The sequence below is a fragment of the Argopecten irradians genome, chromosome 11 (genome assembly GCF_041381155.1).
Source record: "Argopecten irradians isolate NY chromosome 11, Ai_NY, whole genome shotgun sequence".
NCBI classification, from domain to species: domain Eukaryota; kingdom Metazoa; phylum Mollusca; class Bivalvia; order Pectinida; family Pectinidae; genus Argopecten; species Argopecten irradians.
The window spans coordinates 34,944,787-34,967,743 of record NC_091144.1 but is presented as its reverse complement, the minus strand read 5'-3'; the positions used below and the strand labels follow the sequence as shown (position 1 = coordinate 34,967,743).

At 35.1% G+C, this 22,957-nt stretch overlaps 1 protein-coding gene across 3 annotated transcripts; it reads left to right on the top strand.

Annotated features, from left to right (window-relative positions):
• Positions 1-13,594: 13,594 nt before the first annotated feature.
• LOC138335406 (uncharacterized) lies at positions 13,595-22,751 on the top strand. Of its 3 annotated transcripts, none has more exons than XR_011210277.1 (4): positions 13,595-13,708; positions 14,923-15,007; positions 15,213-15,326; positions 21,917-22,751. XR_011210277.1 is itself a non-coding variant. In XM_069284476.1 (2 exons), the coding sequence occupies exons 1-2, from the start codon at positions 18,530-18,532 to the stop codon at positions 22,010-22,012; spliced, it is 597 nt and encodes a 198-aa protein (XP_069140577.1). In that variant the 5' UTR covers positions 17,274-18,529; the 3' UTR covers positions 22,013-22,751. The 3 variants fall into 3 exon arrangements, 1 of the variants encoding a protein (XP_069140577.1); XR_011210276.1 differs by lacking the exon at positions 13,595-13,708 and adding an exon at positions 14,091-14,273; XM_069284476.1 differs by lacking the exons at positions 13,595-13,708; positions 14,923-15,007; positions 15,213-15,326 and adding an exon at positions 17,274-19,030.
• Positions 22,752-22,957: the final 206 nt, after the last annotated feature.

Here is a 22,957-nt window from a genome sequence, read left to right as displayed (position 1 = left end):
TGTGTATACAAGATTGAGCCCAGGATAGAATTTTAATCCGGCCGCCGATTGGCTGGCTAATTATGAATTTCAAAAGTAAAAATGTTTTCTGACAGGTAATTATTCCTAGATAACCATGATATGAATTTGGAAATTCACATTGAGATTTAGGTTCAAAATATCAACTTTGATAATGAATAGGTAAAAACATTAGAATTTCAGTATTTTTTAGTGCAAAATGCGCCTGATTTCAATAAAGCTACCCTGGTTGGAGTTTGAGCAGAAGGACCCAAACTTTTTTTTCTATTTAGTGTTATATGAGAACCTAAACTTTAATTATAGAACACCATAGCTAACTAATATTCCTTTGTTTTAATAATACAGTACAAAACTTTAACAAAGTTTAACACTGTGGTCTATGTAAAATTATTTAGTTGGTTGCTCTCTATAGCGAACGCAACCGGAAGTATAAGAGTCAGTCACTGGAGCCGAGTAAGTTCATAGATACAAAGGTAAGTCGCCAAGTTTTAGAATAATACTTGTCACTGTGACCATGCATGCAGTTTATTTAGAATTGGCCAGTAAGTTAATGGTACATATAACGTAGATGCAGGTAATTAGCACGGCTATAAACGTGTGGCATGTGCGTTTCACATCAGATGGGTACGATCACATGGGTGCGCGGTGCAAGGTCTCCTCAGTTGTCAGAATTTAGTTCACGGAACTGTATGCATGTTCCGGTTTAGGTGAACCAGGAATTAGGTGGGGGGGGAGTACAATTGGTGGAAGGGGTGGGGGGGGGGTGTTCATCGCAGGTAAGCCAATTTAACTAATTGTACTGATTAATTGTAATATTAGGGCTAATAAGTTTATTAAAAGTATGCATTTTATGTTATAATGATGAAAAATACCATGTTGTGAATATTTTTTTTCTGTTAATGAAACATATTAATGGTGTTTCAGGGTCATTCAAGATTTCCGGAAATATATGTTGGTTGCACAGATTCCAGTCACGGACAAAGACATGCATCTTTTGTGCTCATTACAGGTTTGATCTTTGTTTAATTTGTTTATTTTAAACAGAAAAGGCTCTGGAACCATGTTCCTGGTAAATTTGAATATGTAAAAGGTTTGGTATATCTGGTTTTCTTCCAAAATCTTGACATTTTCTATATTATGGGGTACTTGGATATGTAATGGATTATCTCCCCTTGGCTGGGGACTTTTCCTATTTTTTCATTATATTCAGAAAGTTTAATGATGTAACCAATAATTAACTTAAACAACATTAATACTATTTCAATATTTAATACATAATTTGCAATTAATCAACACAGTGTGTAAGTTCAATATTTCATGTTTTCAGAATTACTCCGCGGGTGACTGTCCGAAGGTGAAGCCCTGTCCTGGACAAACCACTTGACCGATTAAGTTCATATTACAGATTTGACATACAGCCGAAATACACTTTACATCATAGGTGAGTATTGGAATTTTAATTTCTGCTATGGGGATAAACCAACTAAATAAAAAAAAGACCTTCGAAATGGCCCCTGTGTATACAAGATTGAGCCCAGGATAGAATTTTAATCCGGCCGCCGATTGGCTGGCTAATTATGAATTTCAAAAGTAAAAATGTTTTCTGACAGGTAATTATTCCTAGATAACCATGATATGAATTTGGAAATTCACATTGAGATTTAGGTTCAAAATATCAACTTTGATAATGAATAGGTAAAAAACATTAGAATTTCAGTATTTTTTAGTGCAAAATGCGCCTGATTTCAATAAAGCTACCCTGGTTGGAGTTTGAGCAGAAGGACCCAAACTTTTTTTTCTATTTAGTGTTATATGAGAACCTAAACTTTAATTATAGAACACCATAGCTAACTAATATTCCTTTGTTTTAATAATACAGTACAAAACTTTAACAAAGTTTAACACTGTGGTCTATGTAAAATTATTTAGTTGGTTGCTCTCTATAGCGAACGCAACCGGAAGTATAAGAGTCAGTCACTGGAGCCGAGTAAGTTCATAGATACAAAGGTAAGTCGCCAAGTTTTAGAATAATACTTGTCACTGTGACCATGCATGCAGTTTATTTAGAATTGGCCAGTAAGTTAATGGTACATATAACGTAGATGCAGGTAATTAGCACGGCTATAAACGTGTGGCATGTGCGTTTCACATCAGATGGGTACGATCACATGGGTGCGCGGTGCAAGGTCTCCTCAGTTGTCAGAATTTAGTTCACGGAACTGTATGCATGTTCCGGTTTAGGTGAACCAGGAATTAGGTGGGGGGGAGTACAATTAAGTACAATTGGTGGAAGGGGTGGGGGGTGTTCATCGCAGGTAAGCCAATTTAACTAATTGTACTGATTAATTGTAATATTAGGGCTAATAAGTTTATTAAAAGTATGCATTTTATGTTATAATGATGAAAAATACCATGTTGTGAATATTTTTTTTCTGTTAATGAAACATATTAATGGTGTTTTAGGGTCATTCAAGATTTCCGGAAATATATGTTGGTTGCACAGATTCCAGTCACGGACAAAGACATGCATCTTTTGTGCTCATTACAGGTTTGATCTTTGTTTAATTTGTTTATTTTAAACAGAAAAGGCTCTGGAACCATGTTCCTGGTAAATTTGAATATGTAAAAGGTTTGGTATATCTGGTTTTCTTCCAAAATCTTGACATTTTCTATATTATAGGGGTACTTGGATATGTAATGGATTATCTCCCCTTGGCTGGGGACTTTTCCTATTTTTTCATTATATTCAGAAAGTTTAATGATGTAACCAATAATTAACTTAAACAACATTAATACTATTTCAATATTTAATACATAATTTGCAATTAATCAACACAGTGTGTAAGTTCAATATTTCATGTTTTCAGAATTACTCCGCGGGTGACTGTCCGAAGGTGAAGCCCTGTCCTGGACAAACCACTTGACCGATTAAGTTCATATTACAGATTTGACATACAGCCGAAATACACTTTACATCATAGGTGAGTATTGGAATTTTAATTTCTGCTATGGGGATAAAACCAACTAAATAAAAAAAAGACCTTCGAAATGGCCCCTGTGTATACAAGATTGAGCCCAGGATAGAATTTTAATCCGGCCGCCGATTGGCTGGCTAATTATGAATTTCAAAAGTAAAAATGTTTTCTGACAGGTAATTATTCCTAGATAACCATGATATGAATTTGGAAATTCACATTGAGATTTAGGTTCAAAATATCAACTTTGATAATGAATAGGTAAAAACATTAGAATTTCAGTATTTTTTAGTGCAAAATGCGCCTGATTTCAATAAAGCTACCCTGGTTGGAGTTTGAGCAGAAGGACCCAAACTTTTTTTTCTATTTAGTGTTATATGAGAACCTAAACTTTAATTATAGAACACCATAGCTAACTAATATTCCTTTGTTTTAATAATACAGTACAAAACTTTAACAAAGTTTAACACTGTGGTCTATGTAAAATTATTTAGTTGGTTGCTCTCTATAGCGAACGCAACCGGAAGTATAAGAGTCAGTCACTGGAGCCGAGTAAGTTCATAGATACAAAGGTAAGTCGCCAAGTTTTAGAATAATACTTGTCACTGTGACCATGCATGCAGTTTATTTAGAATTGGCCAGTAAGTTAATGGTACATATAACGTAGATGCAGGTAATTAGCACGGCTATAAACGTGTGGCATGTGCGTTTCACATCAGATGGGTACGATCACATGGGTGCGCGGTGCAAGGTCTCCTCAGTTGTCAGAATTTAGTTCACGGAACTGTATGCATGTTCCGGTTTAGGTGAACCAGGAATTAGGTGGGGGGGAGTACAATTGGTGGAAGGGGTGGGGGGGGTGTTCATCGCAGGTAAGCCAATTTAACTAATTGTACTGATTAATTGTAATATTAGGGCTAATAAGTTTATTAAAAGTATGCATTTTATGTTATAATGATGAAAAATACCATGTTGTGAATATTTTTTTTTCTGTTAATGAAACATATTAATGGTGTTTTAGGGTCATTCAAGATTTCCGGAAATATATGTTGGTTGCACAGATTCCAGTCACGGACAAAGACATGCATCTTTTGTGCTCATTACAGGTTTGATCTTTGTTTAATTTGTTTATTTTAAACAGAAAAGGCTCTGGAACCATGTTCCTGGTAAATTTGAATATGTAAAAGGTTTGGTATATCTGGTTTTCTTCCAAAATCTTGACATTTTCTATATTATGGGGTACTTGGATATGTAATGGATTATCTCCCCTTGGCTGGGGACTTTTCCTATTTTTTTTATTATATTCAGAAAGTTTAATGATGTAACCAATAATTAACTTAAACAACATTAATACTATTTCAATATTTAATACATAATTTGCAATTAATCAACACAGTGTGTAAGTTCAATATTTCATGTTTTCAGAATTACTCCGCGGGTGACTGTCCGAAGGTGAAGCCCTGTCCTGGACAAACCACTTGACCGATTAAGTTCATATTACAGATTTGACATACAGCCGAAATACACTTTACATCATAGGTGAGTATTGGAATTTTAATTTCTGCTATGGGGATAAACCAACTAAATAAAAAAAAGACCTTCGAAATGGCCCCTGTGTATACAAGATTGAGCCCAGGATAGAATTTTAATCCGCCGCCGATTGGCTGGCTAATTATGAATTTCAAAAGTAAAAATGTTTTCTGACAGGTAATTATTCCTAGATAACCATGATATGAATTTGGAAATTCACATTGAGATTTAGGTTCAAAATATCAACTTTGATAATGAATAGGTAAAAACATTAGAATTTCAGTATTTTTAGTGCAAAATGCGCCTGATTTCAATAAAGCTACCCTGGTTGGAGTTTGAGCAGAAGGACCCAAACTTTTTTTTTCTATTTAGTGTTATATGAGAACCTAAACTTTAATTATAGAACACAGTAGCTAACTAATATTCCTTTGTTTTAATAATACAGTACAAAACTTTAACAAAGTTTAACACTGTGGTCTATGTAAAATTATTTAGTTGGTTGCTCTCTATATAGCGAACGCAACCGGAAGTATAAGAGTCAGTCACTGGAGCCGAGTAAGTTCATAGATACAAAGGTAAGTCGCCAAGTTTTAGAATAATACTTGTCACTGTGACCATGCATGCAGTTTATTTAGAATTGGCCAGTAAGTTAATGGTACATATAACGTAGATGCAGGTAATTAGCACGGCTATAAACGTGTGGCATGTGCGTTTCACATCAGATGGGTACGATCACATGGGTGCGCGGTGCAAGGTCTCCTCAGTTGTCAGAATTTAGTTCACGGAACTGTATGCATGTTCCGGTTTAGGTGAACCAGGAATTAGGTGGGGGGGGTACAATTGGTGGAAGGGGTGGGGGGGTGTTCATCGCAGGTAAGCCAATTTAACTAATTGTACTGATTAATTGTAATATAAGGGCTAATAAGTTTATTAAAAGTATGCATTTTATGTTATAATGATGAAAAAATACCATGTTGTGAATATTTTTTTCTGTTAATGAAACATATTAATGGTGTTTCAGGGTCATTCAAGATTTCCGGAAATATATGTTGGTTGCACAGATTCCAGTCACGGACAAAGACATGCATCTTTTGTGCTCATTACAGGTTTGATCTTTGTTTAATTTGTTTATTTTAAACAGAAAAGGCTCTGGAACCATGTTCCTGGTAAATTTGAATATGTAAAAGGTTTGGTATATCTGGTTTTCTTCCAAAATCTTGACATTTTCTATATTATGGGGTACTTGGATATGTAATGGATTATCTCCCCTTGGCTGGGGACTTTTCCTATTTTTTTTATTATATTCAGAAAGTTTAATGATGTAACCAATAATTAACTTAAACAACATTAATACTATTTCAATATTTAATACATAATTTGCAATTAATCAACACAGTGTGTAAGTTCAATATTTCATGTTTTCAGAATTACTCCGCGGGTGACTGTCCGAAGGTGAAGCCCTGTCCTGGACAAACCACTTGACCGATTAAGTTCATATTACAGATTTGACATACAGCCGAAATACACTTTACATCATAGGTGAGTATTGGAATTTTAATTTCTGCTATGGGGATAAACCAACTAAATAAAAAAAAGACCTTCGAAATGGCCCCTGTGTATACAAGATTGAGCCCAGGATAGAATTTTAATCCGGCCGCCGATTGGCTGGCTAATTATGAATTTCAAAAGTAAAAATGTTTTCTGACAGGTAATTATTCCTAGATAACCATGATATGAATTTGGAAATTCACATTGAGATTTAGGTTCAAAATATCAACTTTGATAATGAATAGGTAAAAACATTAGAATTTCAGTATTTTTTAGTGCAAAATGCGCCTGATTTCAATAAAGCTACCCTGGTTGGAGTTTGAGCAGAAGGACCCAAACTTTTTTTTCTATTTAGTGTTATATGAGAACCTAAACTTTAATTATAGAACACAGTAGCTAACTAATATTCCTTTGTTTTAATAATACAGTACAAAACTTTAACAAAGTTTAACACTGTGGTCTATGTAAAATTATTTAGTTGGTTGCTCTCTATAGCGAACGCAACCGGAAGTATAAGAGTCAGTCACTGGAGCCGAGTAAGTTCATAGATACAAAGGTAAGTCGCCAAGTTTTAGAATAATACTTGTCACTGTGACCATGCATGCAGTTTATTTAGAATTGGCCAGTAAGTTAATGGTACATATAACGTAGATGCAGGTAATTAGCACGGCTATAAACGTGTGGCATGTGCGTTTCACATCAGATGGGTACGATCACATGGGTGCGCGGTGCAAGGTCTCCTCAGTTGTCAGAATTTAGTTCACGGAACTGTATGCATGTTCCGGTTTAGGTGAACCAGGAATTAGGTGGGGGGGAGTACAATTGGTGGAAGGGGTGGGGGGGGTGTTCATCGCAGGTAAGCCAATTTAACTAATTGTACTGATTAATTGTAATATTAGGGCTAATAAGTTTATTAAAAGTATGCATTTTATGTTATAATGATGAAAAATACCATGTTGTGAATATTTTTTTCTGTTAATGAAACATATTAATGGTGTTTTAGGGTCATTCAAGATTTCCGGAAATATATGTTGGTTGCACAGATTCCAGTCACGGACAAAGACATGCATCTTTTGTGCTCATTACAGGTTTGATCTTTGTTTAATTTGTTTATTTTAAACAGAAAAGGCTCTGGAACCATGTTCCTGGTAAATTTGAATATGTAAAAGGTTTGGTATATCTGGTTTTCTTCCAAAATCTTGACATTTTCTATATTATGGGGTACTTGGATATGTAATGGATTATCTCCCCTTGGCTGGGGACTTTTCCTATTTTTTCATTATATTCAGAAAGTTTAATGATGTAACCAATAATTAACTTAAACAACATTAATACTATTTCAATATTTAATACATAATTTGCAATTAATCAACACAGTGTGTAAGTTCAATATTTCATGTTTTCAGAATTACTCCGCGGGTGACTGTCCGAAGGTGAAGCCCTGTCCTGGACAAACCACTTGACCGATTAAGTTCATATTACAGATTTGACATACAGCCGAAATACACTTTACATCATAGGTGAGTATTGGAATTTTAATTTCTGCTATGGGGATAAACCAACTAAATAAAAAAAAGACCTTCGAAATGGCCCCTGTGTATACAAGATTGAGCCCAGGATAGAATTTTAATCCGGCCGCCGATTGGCTGGCTAATTATGAATTTCAAAAGTAAAAATGTTTTCTGACAGGTAATTATTCCTAGATAACCATGATATGAATTTGGAAATTCACATTGAGATTTAGGTTCAAAATATCAACTTTGATAATGAATAGGTAAAAACATTAGAATTTCAGTATTTTTTAGTGCAAAATGCGCCTGATTTCAATAAAGCTACCCTGGTTGGAGTTTGAGCAGAAGGACCCAAACTTTTTTTCTATTTAGTGTTATATGAGAACCTAAACTTTAATTATAGAACACAATAGCTAACTAATATTCCTTTGTTTTAATAATACAGTACAAAACTTTAACAAAGTTTAACACTGTGGTCTATGTAAAATTATTTAGTTGGTTGCTCTCTATAGCGAACGCAACCGGAAGTATAAGAGTCAGTCACTGGAGCCGAGTAAGTTCATAGATACAAAGGTAAGTCGCCAAGTTTTAGAATAATACTTGTCACTGTGACCATGCATGCAGTTTATTTAGAATTGGCCAGTAAGTTAATGGTACATATAACGTAGATGCAGGTAATTAAGCACGGCTATAAACGTGTGGCATGTGCGTTTCACATCAGATGGGTACGATCACATGGGTGCGCGGTGCAAGGTCTCCTCAGTTGTCAGAATTTAGTTCACGGAACTGTATGCATGTTCCGGTTTAGGTGAACCAGGAATTAGGTGGGGGGAGTACAATTGGTGGAAGGGGTGGGGGGGGGTGTTCATCGCAGGTAAGCCAATTTAACTAATTGTACTGATTAATTGTAATATTAGGGCTAATAAGTTTATTAAAAGTATGCATTTTATGTTATAATGATGAAAAATACCATGTTGTGAATATTTTTTTCTGTTAATGAAACATATTAATGGTGTTTCAGGGTCATTCAAGATTTCCGGAAATATATGTTGGTTGCACAGATTCCAGTCACGGACAAAGACATGCATCTTTTGTGCTCATTACAGGTTTGATCTTTGTTTAATTTGTTTATTTTAAACAGAAAAGGCTCTGGAACCATGTTCCTGGTAAATTTGAATATGTAAAAGGTTTGGTATATCTGGTTTTCTTCCAAAATCTTGACATTTTCTATATTATGGGGTACTTGGATATGTAATGGATTATCTCCCCTTGGCTGGGGACTTTTCCTATTTTTTCATTATATTCAGAAAGTTTAATGATGTAACCAATAATTAACTTAAACAACATTAATACTATTTCAATATTTAATACATAATTTGCAATTAATCAACACAGTGTGTAAGTTCAATATTTCATGTTTTCAGAATTACTCCGCGGGTGACTGTCCGAAGGTGAAGCCCTGTCCTGGACAAACCACTTGACCGATTAAGTTCATATTACAGATTTGACATACAGCCGAAATACACTTTACATCATAGGTGAGTATTGGAATTTTAATTTCTGCTATGGGGATAAACCAACTAAATAAAAAAAAGACCTTCGAAATGGCCCCTGTGTATACAAGATTGAGCCCAGGATAGAATTTTAATCCGGCCGCCGATTGGCTGGCTAATTATGAATTTCAAAAGTAAAAATGTTTTTCTGACAGGTAATTATTCCTAGATAACCATGATATGAATTTGGAAATTCACATTGAGATTTAGGTTCAAAATATCAACTTTGATAATGAATAGGTAAAAAACATTAGAATTTCAGTATTTTTTAGTGCAAAATGCGCCTGATTTCAATAAAGCTACCCTGGTTGGAGTTTGAGCAGAAGGACCCAAACTTTTTTTTCTATTTAGTGTTATATGAGAACCTAAACTTTAATTATAGAACACCATAGCTAACTAATATTCCTTTGTTTTAATAATACAGTACAAAACTTTAACAAAGTTTAACACTGTGGTCTATGTAAAATTATTTAGTTGGTTGCTCTCTATAGCGAACGCAACCGGAAGTATAAGAGTCAGTCACTGGAGCCGAGTAAGTTCATAGATACAAAGGTAAGTCGCCAAGTTTTAGAATAATACTTGTCACTGTGACCATGCATGCAGTTTATTTAGAATTGGCCAGTAAGTTAATGGTACATATAACGTAGATGCAGGTAATTAGCACGGCTATAAACGTGTGGCATGTGCGTTTCACATCAGATGGGTACGATCACATGGGTGCGCGGTGCAAGGTCTCCTCAGTTGTCAGAATTTAGTTCACGGAACTGTATGCATGTTCCGGTTTAGGTGAACCAGGAATTAGGTGGGGGGGAGTACAATTGGTGGAAGGGGTGGGGGGTGTTCATCGCAGGTAAGCCAATTTAACTAATTGTACTGATTAATTGTAATATTAGGGCTAATAAGTTTATTAAAAGTATGCATTTTATGTTATAATGATGAAAAATACCATGTTGTGAATATTTTTTTCTGTTAATGAAACATATTAATGGTGTTTTAGGGTCATTCAAGATTTCCGGAAATATATGTTGGTTGCACAGATTCCAGTCACGGACAAAGACATGCATCTTTTGTGCTCATTACAGGTTTGATCTTTGTTTAATTTGTTTATTTTAAACAGAAAAGGCTCTGGAACCATGTTCCTGGTAAATTTGAATATGTAAAAGGTTTGGTATATCTGGTTTTCTTCCAAAATCTTGACATTTTCTATATTATGGGGTACTTGGATATGTAATGGATTATCTCCCCTTGGCTGGGGACTTTTCCTATTTTTTTCATTATATTCAGAAAGTTTAATGATGTAACCAATAATTAACTTAAACAACATTAATACTATTTCAATATTTAATACATAATTTGCAATTAATCAACACAGTGTGTAAGTTCAATATTTCATGTTTTCAGAATTACTCCGCGGGTGACTGTCCGAAGGTGAAGCCCTGTCCTGGACAAACCACTTGACCGATTAAGTTCATATTACAGATTTGACATACAGCCGAAATACACTTTACATCATAGGTGAGTATTGGAATTTTAATTTCTGCTATGGGGATAAACCAACTAAATAAAAAAAGACCTTCGAAATGGCCCCTGTGTATACAAGATTGAGCCCAGGATAGAATTTTAATCCGGCCGCCGATTGGCTGGCTAATTATGAATTTCAAAAGTAAAAATGTTTTCTGACAGGTAATTATTCCTAGATAACCATGATATGAATTTGGAAATTCACATTGAGATTTAGGTTCAAAATATCAACTTTGATAATGAATAGGTAAAAACATTAGAATTTCAGTATTTTTTAGTGCAAAATGCGCCTGATTTCAATAAAGCTACCCTGGTTGGAGTTTGAGCAGAAGGACCCAAACTTTTTTTCTATTTAGTGTTATATGAGAACCTAAACTTTAATTATAGAACACCATAGCTAACTAATATTCCTTTGTTTTAATAATACAGTACAAAACTTTAACAAAGTTTAACACTGTGGTCTATGTAAAATTATTTAGTTGGTTGCTCTCTATAGCGAACGCAACCGGAAGTATAAGAGTCAGTCACTGGAGCCGAGTAAGTTCATAGATACAAAGGTAAGTCGCCAAGTTTTAGAATAATACTTGTCACTGTGACCATGCATGCAGTTTATTTAGAATTGGCCAGTAAGTTAATGGTACATATAACGTAGATGCAGGTAATTAGCACGGCTATAAACGTGTGGCATGTGCGTTTCACATCAGATGGGTACGATCACATGGGTGCGCGGTGCAAGGTCTCCTCAGTTGTCAGAATTTAGTTCACGGAACTGTATGCATGTTCCGGTTTAGGTGAACCAGGAATTAGGTGGGGGGGAGTACAATTGGTGGAAGGGGGGGGGGGTGTTCATCGCAGGTAAGCCAATTTAACTAATTGTACTGATTAATTGTAATATTAGGGCTAATAAGTTTATTAAAAGTATGCATTTTATGTTATAATGATGAAAAATACCATGTTGTGAATATTTTTTTCTGTTAATGAAACATATTAATGGTGTTTCAGGTCATTCAAGATTTCCGGAAATATATGTTGGTTGCACAGATTCCAGTCACGGACAAAGACATGCATCTTTTGTGCTCATTACAGGTTTGATCTTTGTTTAATTTGTTTATTTTAAACAGAAAAGGCTCTGGAACCATGTTCCTGGTAAATTTGAATATGTAAAAGGTTTGGTATATCTGGTTTTCTTCCAAAATCTTGACATTTTCTATTTTTTGGCCGATCTGGATATGTAATGGATTATCTCCCCTTGGCTGGGGACTTTTCCTATTTTTTCATTATATTCAGAAAGTTTAATGATGTAACCAATAATTAACTTAAACAACATTAATACTATTTCAATATTTAATACATAATTTGCAATTAATCAACACAGTGTGTAAGTTCAATATTTCATGTTTTCAGAATTACTCCGCGGGTGACTGTCCGAAGGTGAAGCCCTGTCCTGGACAAACCACTTGACCGATTAAGTTCATATTACAGATTTGACATACAGCCGAAATACACTTTACATCATAGGTGAGTATTGGAATTTTAATTTCTGCTATGGGGATAAACCAACTAAATAAAAAAAGACCTTCGAAATGGCCCCTGTGTATACAAGATTGAGCCCAGGATAGAATTTTTAATCCGGCCGCCGATTGGCTGGCTAATTATGAATTTCAAAAGTAAAAATGTTTTCTGACAGGTAATTATTCCTAGATAACCATGATATGAATTTGGAAATTCACATTGAGATTTAGGTTCAAAATATCAACTTTGATAATGAATAGGTAAAAACATTAGAATTTCAGTATTTTTAGTGCAAAATGCGCCTGATTTCAATAAAGCTACCCTGGTTGGAGTTTGAGCAGAAGGACCCAAACTTTTTTTTCTATTTAGTGTTATATGAGAACCTAAACTTTAATTATAGAACACAGTAGCTAACTAATATTCCTTTGTTTTAATAATACAGTACAAAACTTTAACAAAGTTTAACACTGTGGTCTATGTAAAATTATTTAGTTGGTTGCTCTCTATAGCGAACGCAACCGGAAGTATAAGAGTCAGTCACTGGAGCCGAGTAAGTTCATAGATACAAAGGTAAGTCGCCAAGTTTTAGAATAATACTTGTCACTGTGACCATGCATGCAGTTTATTTAGAATTGGCCAGTAAGTTAATGGTACATATAACGTAGATGCAGGTAATTAGCACGGCTATAAACGTGTGACATGTGCGTTTAACATCAGATGGGTACGATCACATGGGTGCGCGGTGCATGGTCTCCTCAGTTGTCAGAATTTAGTTCACGGAACTGTATGCATGTTCCGGTTTAGGTGAACCAGGAATTAGGTGGGGGGGGGGGGAGTACAATTGGTGGAAGGGGTGGGGGGGTGTTCATCGCAGGTAAGCCAATTTAACTAATTGTACTGATTAATTGTAATATTAGGGCTAATAAGTTTATTAAAAGTATGCATTTTATGTTATAATGATGAAAAATACCATTTTGTGAATATTTTTTTCTGTTAATGAAACATATTAATGGTGTTTCAGGGTCATTCAAGATTTCCGGAAATATATGTTGGTTGCACAGATTCCAGTCACGGACAAAGACATGCATCTTTTGTGCTCATTACAGGTTTGATCTTTGTTTAATTTGTTTATTTTAAACAGAAAAGGCTCTGGAACCATGTTCCTGGTAAATTTGAATATGTAAAAGGTTTGGTATATCTGGTTTTCTTCCAAAATCTTGACATTTTCTATATTATATGGGGTACTTGGATATGTAATGGATTATCTCCCCTTGGCTGGGGACTTTTCCTATTTTTTCATTATATTCAGAAAGTTTAATGATGTAACCAATAATTAACTTAAACAACATTAATACTATTTCAATATTTAATACATAATTTGCAATTAATCAACACAGTGTGTAAGTTCAATATTTCATGTTTTCAGAATTACTCCGCGGGTGACTGTCCGAAGGTGAAGCCCTGTCCTGGACAAACCACTTGACCGATTAAGTTCATATTACAGATTTGACATACAGCCGAAATACACTTTACATCATAGGTGAGTATTGGAATTTTAATTTCTGCTATGGGGATAAACCAACTAAATAAAAAAAGACCTTCGAAATGGCCCCTGTGTATACAAGATTGAGCCCAGGATAGAATTTTAACCCGGCCGCCGATTGGCTGGCTAATTATGAATTTCAAAAGTAAAAATGTTTTCTGACAGGTAATTATTCCTATATAACCATGATATGAATTTGGAAATTCACATTGAGATTTAGGTTCAAAATATCAACTTTGATAATGAATAGGTAAAAACATTAGAATTTCAGTATTTTTTAGTGCAAAATGCGCCTGATTTCAATAAAGCTACCCTGGTTGGAGTTTGAGCAGAAGGACCCAAACTTTTTTTTTCTATTTAGTGTTATATGAGAACCTAAACTTTAATTATAGAACACCATAGCTAACTAATATTCCTTTGTTTTAATAATACAGTACAAAACTTTAACAAAGTTTAACACTGTGGTCTATGTAAAATTATTTAGTTGGTTGCTCTCTATAGCGAACGCAACCGGAAGTATAAGAGTCAGTCACTGGAGCCGAGTGAGTCCATAGATACAAAGGTAAGTCGCCAAGTTTTTAGAATAATACTTGTCACTGTGACCATGCATGCAGTTTATTTAGAATTGGCCAGAAAGTTTAATGGTACATAATAACGTAGATGCAGGTAATTAGCACGGCTATAAACGTGTGGGCATGTGCGTTTTCACATCAGATGGGTACGATCACATGGGTGCGCGTGCAAGGTCTCCTCAGTTGTCAGAATTTAGTTCACGGAACTGTATGCATGTTAACCGGTTTAGGTGAACCAGAATGAGCGGTCAAATTAGGTGAGGGGGGGGGGGGGGTACAATTGGTGAACATTGATAGGGAGTGCCGAATAGCCAAAAAGGTATAAAACTAACACGTTTCAGTCTTATACATTTGAAATTGGTTAACAGTAAGGGGAGACAATTACTTATTGTATTACATAATGTCAAGTTTTGGGGTGTGGTATTTATACCTGCCAGGTTAATTTGGTGGGAAGGGGGGGGGAGGGGGGGCTTGGGGGGATGTTCATCTCAGTAAGCCAATTTAAGATAATTGTACTGGTTAATTGTAATATAGGGCGTAATAAGTTTATTAAAAGTATGCATTTTATGTTATAATGATGAAAAATACCATGTTGTGAATATTTTTTTCTGTTAATGAAACATATTAATGGTGTTTTAGGGTCATTCAAGATTTCCGGAAATATATGTTGGTTGCACAGATTCCAGTCACGGACAAAGACATGCATCTTTTGTGCTCATTACAGGTTTGATCTTTGTTTAATTTGTTTATTTTAAACAGAAAAGGCTCTGGAACCATGTTCCTGGTAAATTTGAATATGTAAAAGGTTTGGTATATCTGGTTTTCTTCCAAAATCTTGACATTTTCTATATTATGGGGTACTTCAATATTTAATACATAATTTGCAATTAATCAACACAGTGTGTAAGTTCAATATTTCATGTTTTCAGAATTACTCCGCGGGTGACTGTCCGAAGGTGAAGCCCTGTCCTGGACAAACCACTTGACCGATTAAGTTCATATTACAGATTTGACATACAGCCGAAATACACTTTACATCATAGGTGAGTATTGGAATTTTAATTTCTGCTATGGGGATAAACCAACTAAATAAAAAAAGACCTTCGAAATGGCCCCTGTGTATACAAGATTGAGCCCAGGATAGAATTTTAATCCGGCCGCCGATTGGCTGGCTAATTATGAATTTCAAAAGTAAAAATGTTTTCTGACAGGTAATTATTCCTAGATAACCATGATATGAATTTGGAAATTCACATTGAGATTTAGGTTCAAAATATCAACTTTGATAATGAATAGGTAAAAACATTAGAATTTCAGTATTTTTTAGTGCAAAATGCGCCTGATTTCAAATAAGCTACCCTGGTTGGAGTTTGAGCAGAAGGACCCAAACTTTTTTTTTCTATTTAGTGTTATATGAGAACCTAAACTTTAATTATAGAACACCATAGCTAACTAATATATTCCTTTGTTTTAATAATACAGTAGTTCAAGTTCAAGGTCACCGAACTTTGATGCAACAAAACAATTATGTTTTCAATTATTCTTCAATTCGGGATGACTTGATTTCGCGTTGTCATCTTTACAGACTCGTTCATGGCAATTTCATTTCTTGATCTTGATGTTTGTAGTTCTTATCTTCACTTTTACCGCATTTTCGCGTTGTTCTGTTTTCGTCGTTTCATATCGCCCGCGAACTAACTACATAGAATTTAACGGTTAACGAAACTAAATTAACAGTATACATTACTTATTTTTCTAACGGTATTATTTTTTTTATATCTCTCAGATATAAATTAGCTGAAGTATGATAAACAACACGTATGCAATATCAGAGAGAGAGAGAGAGAGAGAGAGAGAGAGAGAGAGAGAGAGAGAGAGAGAGAGAGAGAGAGAGAGAGAGAGAGAGAGAGAGAGAGAGAGGCAAGTGAACTCACATTAAATAAAATGTTATCGAGATGCCACCGGCAAGAAATTCGAGATTTGGAGGTCTTGATGTGTCCACCTGGTATCTTAAACCTTCAACCTCTATCTCGATCTGCAAATTATACAAATATACACTTAAAAATAAACAAATATTGTACGGTTATTTATCAGCTAATTCCATATTGGCGCTGTTATTAGGGCGAGGTCTGTAATATTGGCCGTAGGCCGAGGGCCAATGTAACAAACCGAGGCCTTATAGCAGGGCCAATGTAGAATTAGCTGATTAAGGATACTTTTATTAATTAACTACTTTCAGAACAAACTTTAATTAGATTCACCAAAGTTTTAATCATTTCGAAGTTTACTTTATTTCTTAAGGCATGACATGACATTCAGACATTGAATGAACACATTTTTCATGCTAAGACGTCACAAATATTCACAACGACTACCTCTAATGACGCTTTAAATCAGAATGTCAAGGCCTGTCGTTAGTGTCGGTGTCAGCTATATGTCACGTACATGTTGTCAGGTACATGTTGTCAGGTACTTGTTGTCACGTACATGTTGTCAGGTACATGCAGTCGTATACGGTGTCAGGCATATATGCAGTTTACCTTAGATCTACTGTAATGCCCTGCATTTGTATTACCGATGAAGTTGCAATGTTCTTCAAGGAGTTGAACGATACGTTTAAGGTTATAGTTCCTGATTAAATCAGCACGATAATAATATATTTAACGTGAAACGTACGCTATTCCTACCGTGACATGTCCCTGTGTCTGTATGTTGTCATTGGAGGCGTCTTCAAACTATATTCATCGTTATACGTCGTATCATACTTTAGTTAGAATGATTAGTCCAAATTTAACTGGCCTTAATTCCACCGTACGCCTTTTTGCACCATTGCATACATGACAATAAAATCCACACATGATGCGAAATGACAACAAGAAGACCTTAATAAACTTGCTGAATGGGATAAGTCTTGGGAAATGTCATTCCACCTAGACAAAATGCAACATCCTATCAATAACAAATAACAAACAGGTCATTCATCACAAATACATCCTACACCAGAAAGAATTACAACATGTAGACAAAGCCAAATACCTAGGCATTACAATTCAATCAAATCTGAAATGGGAATCCCATATATCCAACATCTGTGGAAAAGCCAACTCCACCCTGGGCTTTCTCCGTAGAAACCTTAAGATCGGCTCTACCTCTATTAAAGAACAGGCCTATAAGACCCTTGTTAGACCATCACTAGAGTATACCTGCTCAGTATGGGACCCTTATAATAAATCAGACATCAGTAAAATTGAAATGGTACAAAGAAGAGCAGCAAGATTTGTCACCAACAAACACAGAAACACCCCAGTGTTGGTGACATGATACAACATCTTAACTGACGCTCTCTAGAACACCGTAGGAAAGACATGCGACTAACCATGCTTCATAAAATAACACATAATAAAATAAACATTAGAGAAAACTTACTCTTTCCTCCAACACAAGACATGCATATCTGTACACATATCAGACTCCCTCATGTAGAACACAAACACGTAAATATTCATTTTTTCCTAGAACCATAACAGATTGGAATTCCTTACAACCACAAATTCTCTCAAACCCTTCAACTATAGCATTCAAATCAGCAATCCTTTCTGCCTATTAATTTTTTTAACAATCACTCCAATTGACATAAACTTCAGCTTGATGAAGGTGGTCAGTACAATATAGATATAGATATAGTCTAGAAATGTGCCGAATGCAATTGCGTGGGTTCGATTTGCGCATTTTCAATATCTCGTATTGGCCCAGTTTGTCGATATTATCCCAGTTTACCCATATTGTTACCAATATGAATGTAGTATATGTAAATGTAAATATATATATACTGATTTGTCAAAACATTTGTGATGTAGGCCATAATATCGCACAGCAAACTTATTTTGACAGCTTCGTCGATGCTAGACATAAATATTATAAGATTCCTGCAGACAGGCGTCTTGGAAACCCGACAAATACATTGAGTTATAATCGAATAGGTACTTCTGACAGTAAAAAACCCCGCATACACCACATTGCCAGATCAACAATGCGATCAACTTCTCACAGAAAAAAACCCACCACATACACCACATCGCCAGATCAACAATGCGACCAACTTCTGACAGAAATCAACAATGCGACCAACATCTGACAGAAAAACATCGCCAGATCAACAATGCGACCAACTTCTGACAGAAATCAACAATGCGACCAACTTCTGACAGAAATCAACAATGCGACCAACTTCTGACAGAAATCAACAATGCGACCAACTTCGGACAGAAATCAACAATGCGACCAACTTCTGACAGAAATCAACAATGCGACCAACTTCGGACAGAAATCAACAATGCGACCAACTTCGGACAGAAATCAACAATGCGACCAACTTCGGACAGAAATCAACAATGCGACCAACTTCGGACAGAAATCAACAATGCGACCAACTTCGGACAGAAAAACATCACCAGATCAACAATGCGACCAACTTCTGACAGAAATCAACAATGCGACCAACTTCGGACAGAAAAACATCGCCAGATCAACAATGCGACCAACTTCTGACAGAAATCAACATTGCAACCAACTTCTGACAGAAATCAACATTGCGACCAACTTCGGACAGAAAAACATCGCCAGATCAACAATGCGACCAACTTCTGACAGAAAAACATTGCCAAATCAACAATGCGACCAACTTCTGACAGAAAAAAACACCACACACCACATCGCCAGATCAACAATGCGATCAGCTGGAAAAAAGGTAAAGTGGACGGAGCTTTGTGATTTCGGAATGTATTAGAAAAGGAGCGAAGCGATCTCAAATTTCTTTTTAGAGGATAATTTTGATAAATTTCAAGAGAAAATACGACATGTATGCATCCTAAATAACTTTCTAAATTGGTACAGACTATCAATTTTCATAATCCTACTTGATATTAGATTATGAGGTTTGCCGTTTTACAGTGTTAAAATTAATCTTCATGATCTAAATCTTTTTATGAAAAATGGCTTTCTATCCCCTAAATGAATGAGACATCTGAATCGTTTCGATATAATACCTGCCTTATCAAAATTGATTTCGTTATCGTCTGATCCAAAAAAAGTACCAATTTCAAATTTCGTCAAATCTCCTACGTCGGGAAATGGTTCCTGTAATAATAAGAAACAGGATTAAATCATATTCTGCCACAGTATACAAAACCAGACATCATTTAATTTTTATCAGTTTCGATAAGTATATGCACATCATTACATTCACGTTTTAGATTTAAGGAATATAGGGTAATGATGACATGGAAACGTCCATGGCTGTTTTATCTTGTGGAATAAATCGACCTTGATAAAGATGTCTAACCTAGAGAATATAAAAGCAGAGACCCCTAGAATAAGTTTAAAATGTGAATTTAATTATTGATACATTGAAAAGAGCTTCATGTCTGCCATAAAGAAACGCACCAATGTTTATATTAATACATTTTAAACTGCCGTGCAAATATGGTATATATTGAGGTATTGCAATTGATACCAGTGTAAATATATTCAATGTTATAATGTCATCTGAGCATAGTGAGAATACTGTTTTGGAGAAAAATTGTTAACTTTAGAAGTTTTAGTACATTTCCACAAATTTTGATTTTATTAAAAAAAAAATACTCTTCGTTTCTCGTTCAGTTTTTTTTTAAAGTATTTGTGACGATTAAAATGCCTTTCTATTTCGCCGTCTTTCAGTAGGTATTCATAGCCAATATAAATGCAAACAGGACAGAGGTAACTATTTGCATTTGATAATAATTTTATGCGGAAATCCCAAGAAATTTTTTGTCTATAATGATTAAATGATAATAACGTCATAATAAACGAATTGCAGATTATTTAAGCATTGGACGTCTCAGTTGGCATTCATAGCCAAGTATACCAAGTATACCTAAGAAACGATATATACAACATATCAATAAACAGGGTCTAACTACTACGCTGCGTTTATATCACCGATTACAATAAAGGGGATTCGGCGTTTTATGTCTAAATATAACAACCAATCAAATACTTCACACTGATGCTGTTTTATAACTTATCTAGAAATATCTAACATGAGGGTCTCCACTGACATGGTTTCACATGGAGAACTTCACTATCGTTAGAAGTAGTGTAGTGGACAAGGTGATTGATTAAAATTTGTAACAAAACAAAAATAATTTGAAATTCCATGACCGAGAATTCGATGCACGGTTGAGGTCACTATTTCATTTTTTTTTTTTTTTTTTTTTTCATTTTTTAATAAATATAAGCCTGGAACGATGCAATCAAAAACCTACTATAATATATTACCTTGTACATAAAATACGGTATACCATATTGCAATAAAAAAGTTTCATTTCCAGCAAAAAGTTTCAACGCTCCTGCCTATCTTTTTTAGTTCTTTCTGTCTCCCAAAACGCCGAGGAAGCTTCATTCATTCTGTAGATTATATTTGGCACAAATCTATATTATTCATAACAATTGGGGATCCACAAATCCAAAGAAAACATCATCGACTAATTTTCGAATAGTTTGTATAAAATTGGAAATACAGACAGGAGTCGTGAAGTTGAGTCTTTGGTTTTTCTGCTATTAAAATTGGAATAACATTAGCTTTTTAAAAAAAGAAATTCCGGAAGATAACCTTAGTATCTGTTAAACAAATTGCAGATTGGGACACGTAGTTCATTGGCACACTCATATTACCTCATAGACAGCTAGACCAACTGTGTGAAGGGGCACAGAAGAGGGGAAAGTAAATTTAAAAGATCCATCTTGACCATGCACAATCATGTAAACTTCGCCTGTGGTACCATCAGCAATTGTTAATTCAAAGCGGTATACAGGTGAACCTACAATAGAAATCACATAGATATATTTTAACATTATATTATCTTGTCATTCAGATGTTATTCAAATAAGTTTATCTTAGGAAACAATATTAAGTACATTTTACATTTTCATAAAATATGTACATAAATCCGATGGCACTTATAAATGATCTTTTCCTCAACTGTATGCCGGGTAACTTATTCAAGAGTCATACATTTATGTATATGTTATTTTTATTTTTTTTTCTAAAATTTTATTCGGTCAAGAGACATGTTCTTAAGAGTGTAGTGCGTGTTTCAAAATAACATTAACCCTAACCCTAACCCTGACCCTATCCCAAAACAGTTTCAATTGATCGGGCAACCCAATGGTTTGCCAAAGAAAATCTTGGTCCCCCAGTACTTGACCAATAAAAAATAAACAACATGCGTGACACTTCTTATTATAAAATCATCTACATGTCTAGAAATCTTATTTCTTGTCCCTTTACTACTGAAAATTGTGGAAAGAATCATTAAATAATATTTTATTGATAATTATTTAGAAATATTAGTTTTTTTCAGTTACAGTTTCCATTTTAATATTAGCTGTTTTTAGATTTTATGTTAAAACCTTAAATTATCTTAAACAGCATTTAGGCTTTATTGAAATTATTGGAAACCCCATTTGGCTTCATAAGGTGTATCATTTAATTAATATTGCTGTCTGATTAATGTTTTAATATTGCTAAAAAATAAATTTTGTCTTCCAACTTGAATTTTGTGTTCGTCTTCTATTTGATCACTTTTACTTACAGACCATATCGATGGTTCCCGACCACGTGCCCCCTAGTATACAAGTTCGAGTACTGCTGTCTCCTCCAGTGTTGATGAAGGTGGAATCACACGCGTAGGTTGCGACACTCCCGACAGAGAGAGATGATGCATCAAAGTTTCCATTAGGAATGGTGCTAGGTGATTCGCATGGCTTAGGGGTACCTTTATCAACAGATGGAAAATCCGTATACAAATCATTCATTTGATGTTAAATGAATTTATGGGTGTAAATTTTCCAATGTCAAAAACGCTCTATGAACATGATGACGTCATAATTTGGTAACGGAACAGCAGTCAAGCAGACCAAAAAAGTGTTGTTTATGTACAAACCATGTACCACCAAGTACAAAGATTTGAGTATTATCGGTTCCACCAGTGTTGATGTAGTTGACATCACACGAGTGAGTTGCGTCACTTCCGACGGAGAGTAATGGCGCTTCAACATTTCCATCAGCAATAGCGTTCGGTGGGTTACATGGTTTAGGCGTACCTTTCCACAGTTAAGAAAAATTGTTTACTTAAACTTTTTAATTTTATTAAAAAAACATAAAATATTTTTTGCAAAACATCCATCCTTTTTTTGTCATCTGTTATATCAAGGACGTATATGAGAAGGATAAGTCACACTGGGTTTTGGGGAAGTACAGCGCGGGAGCTTTTGTGTTTGTGCACTGACCGTGACGTTGGGCGACGACTGATTTTCCGTTGATACGTAGCTTGCGGATGCGTGGATTACCGCCTTACTTTCTGAAGCAGGCCGTCATTTCGTGAGCTTTCGTATCTTTTAAACGAAAATTTAAGATATATCTTCTAAATCTTCCGAGATACGAAGATGTCAGTCCGTACCGACTTGTGTCAAGGCAAGTGATGGAAACGCAAAACTACAGGATGGGAAAGAATAGAAGTAAAGACAAATTAGCTTTCTATCTTCCACTAGTTGTGAATTTTGATTCAAACTATGATTTTAAATAAATATGTACTGTTTCCTGTCAAGCTTCGCGTCTTTGTTGTTTCGTTTGGTG

Coding starts and splice junctions, on each gene's coding strand:
- LOC138335406 (XM_069284476.1), top strand. CDS start 18,530: ATGCGACCAACTTCGGACAGAAATCAACAATGCGACCAACTTCTGACA. Junction 19,031..21,916: donor TGCGATCAGCTGGAAAAAAG/GTAAAGTGGACG, acceptor TTTTACTTACAG/ACCATATCGATGGTTCCCGA.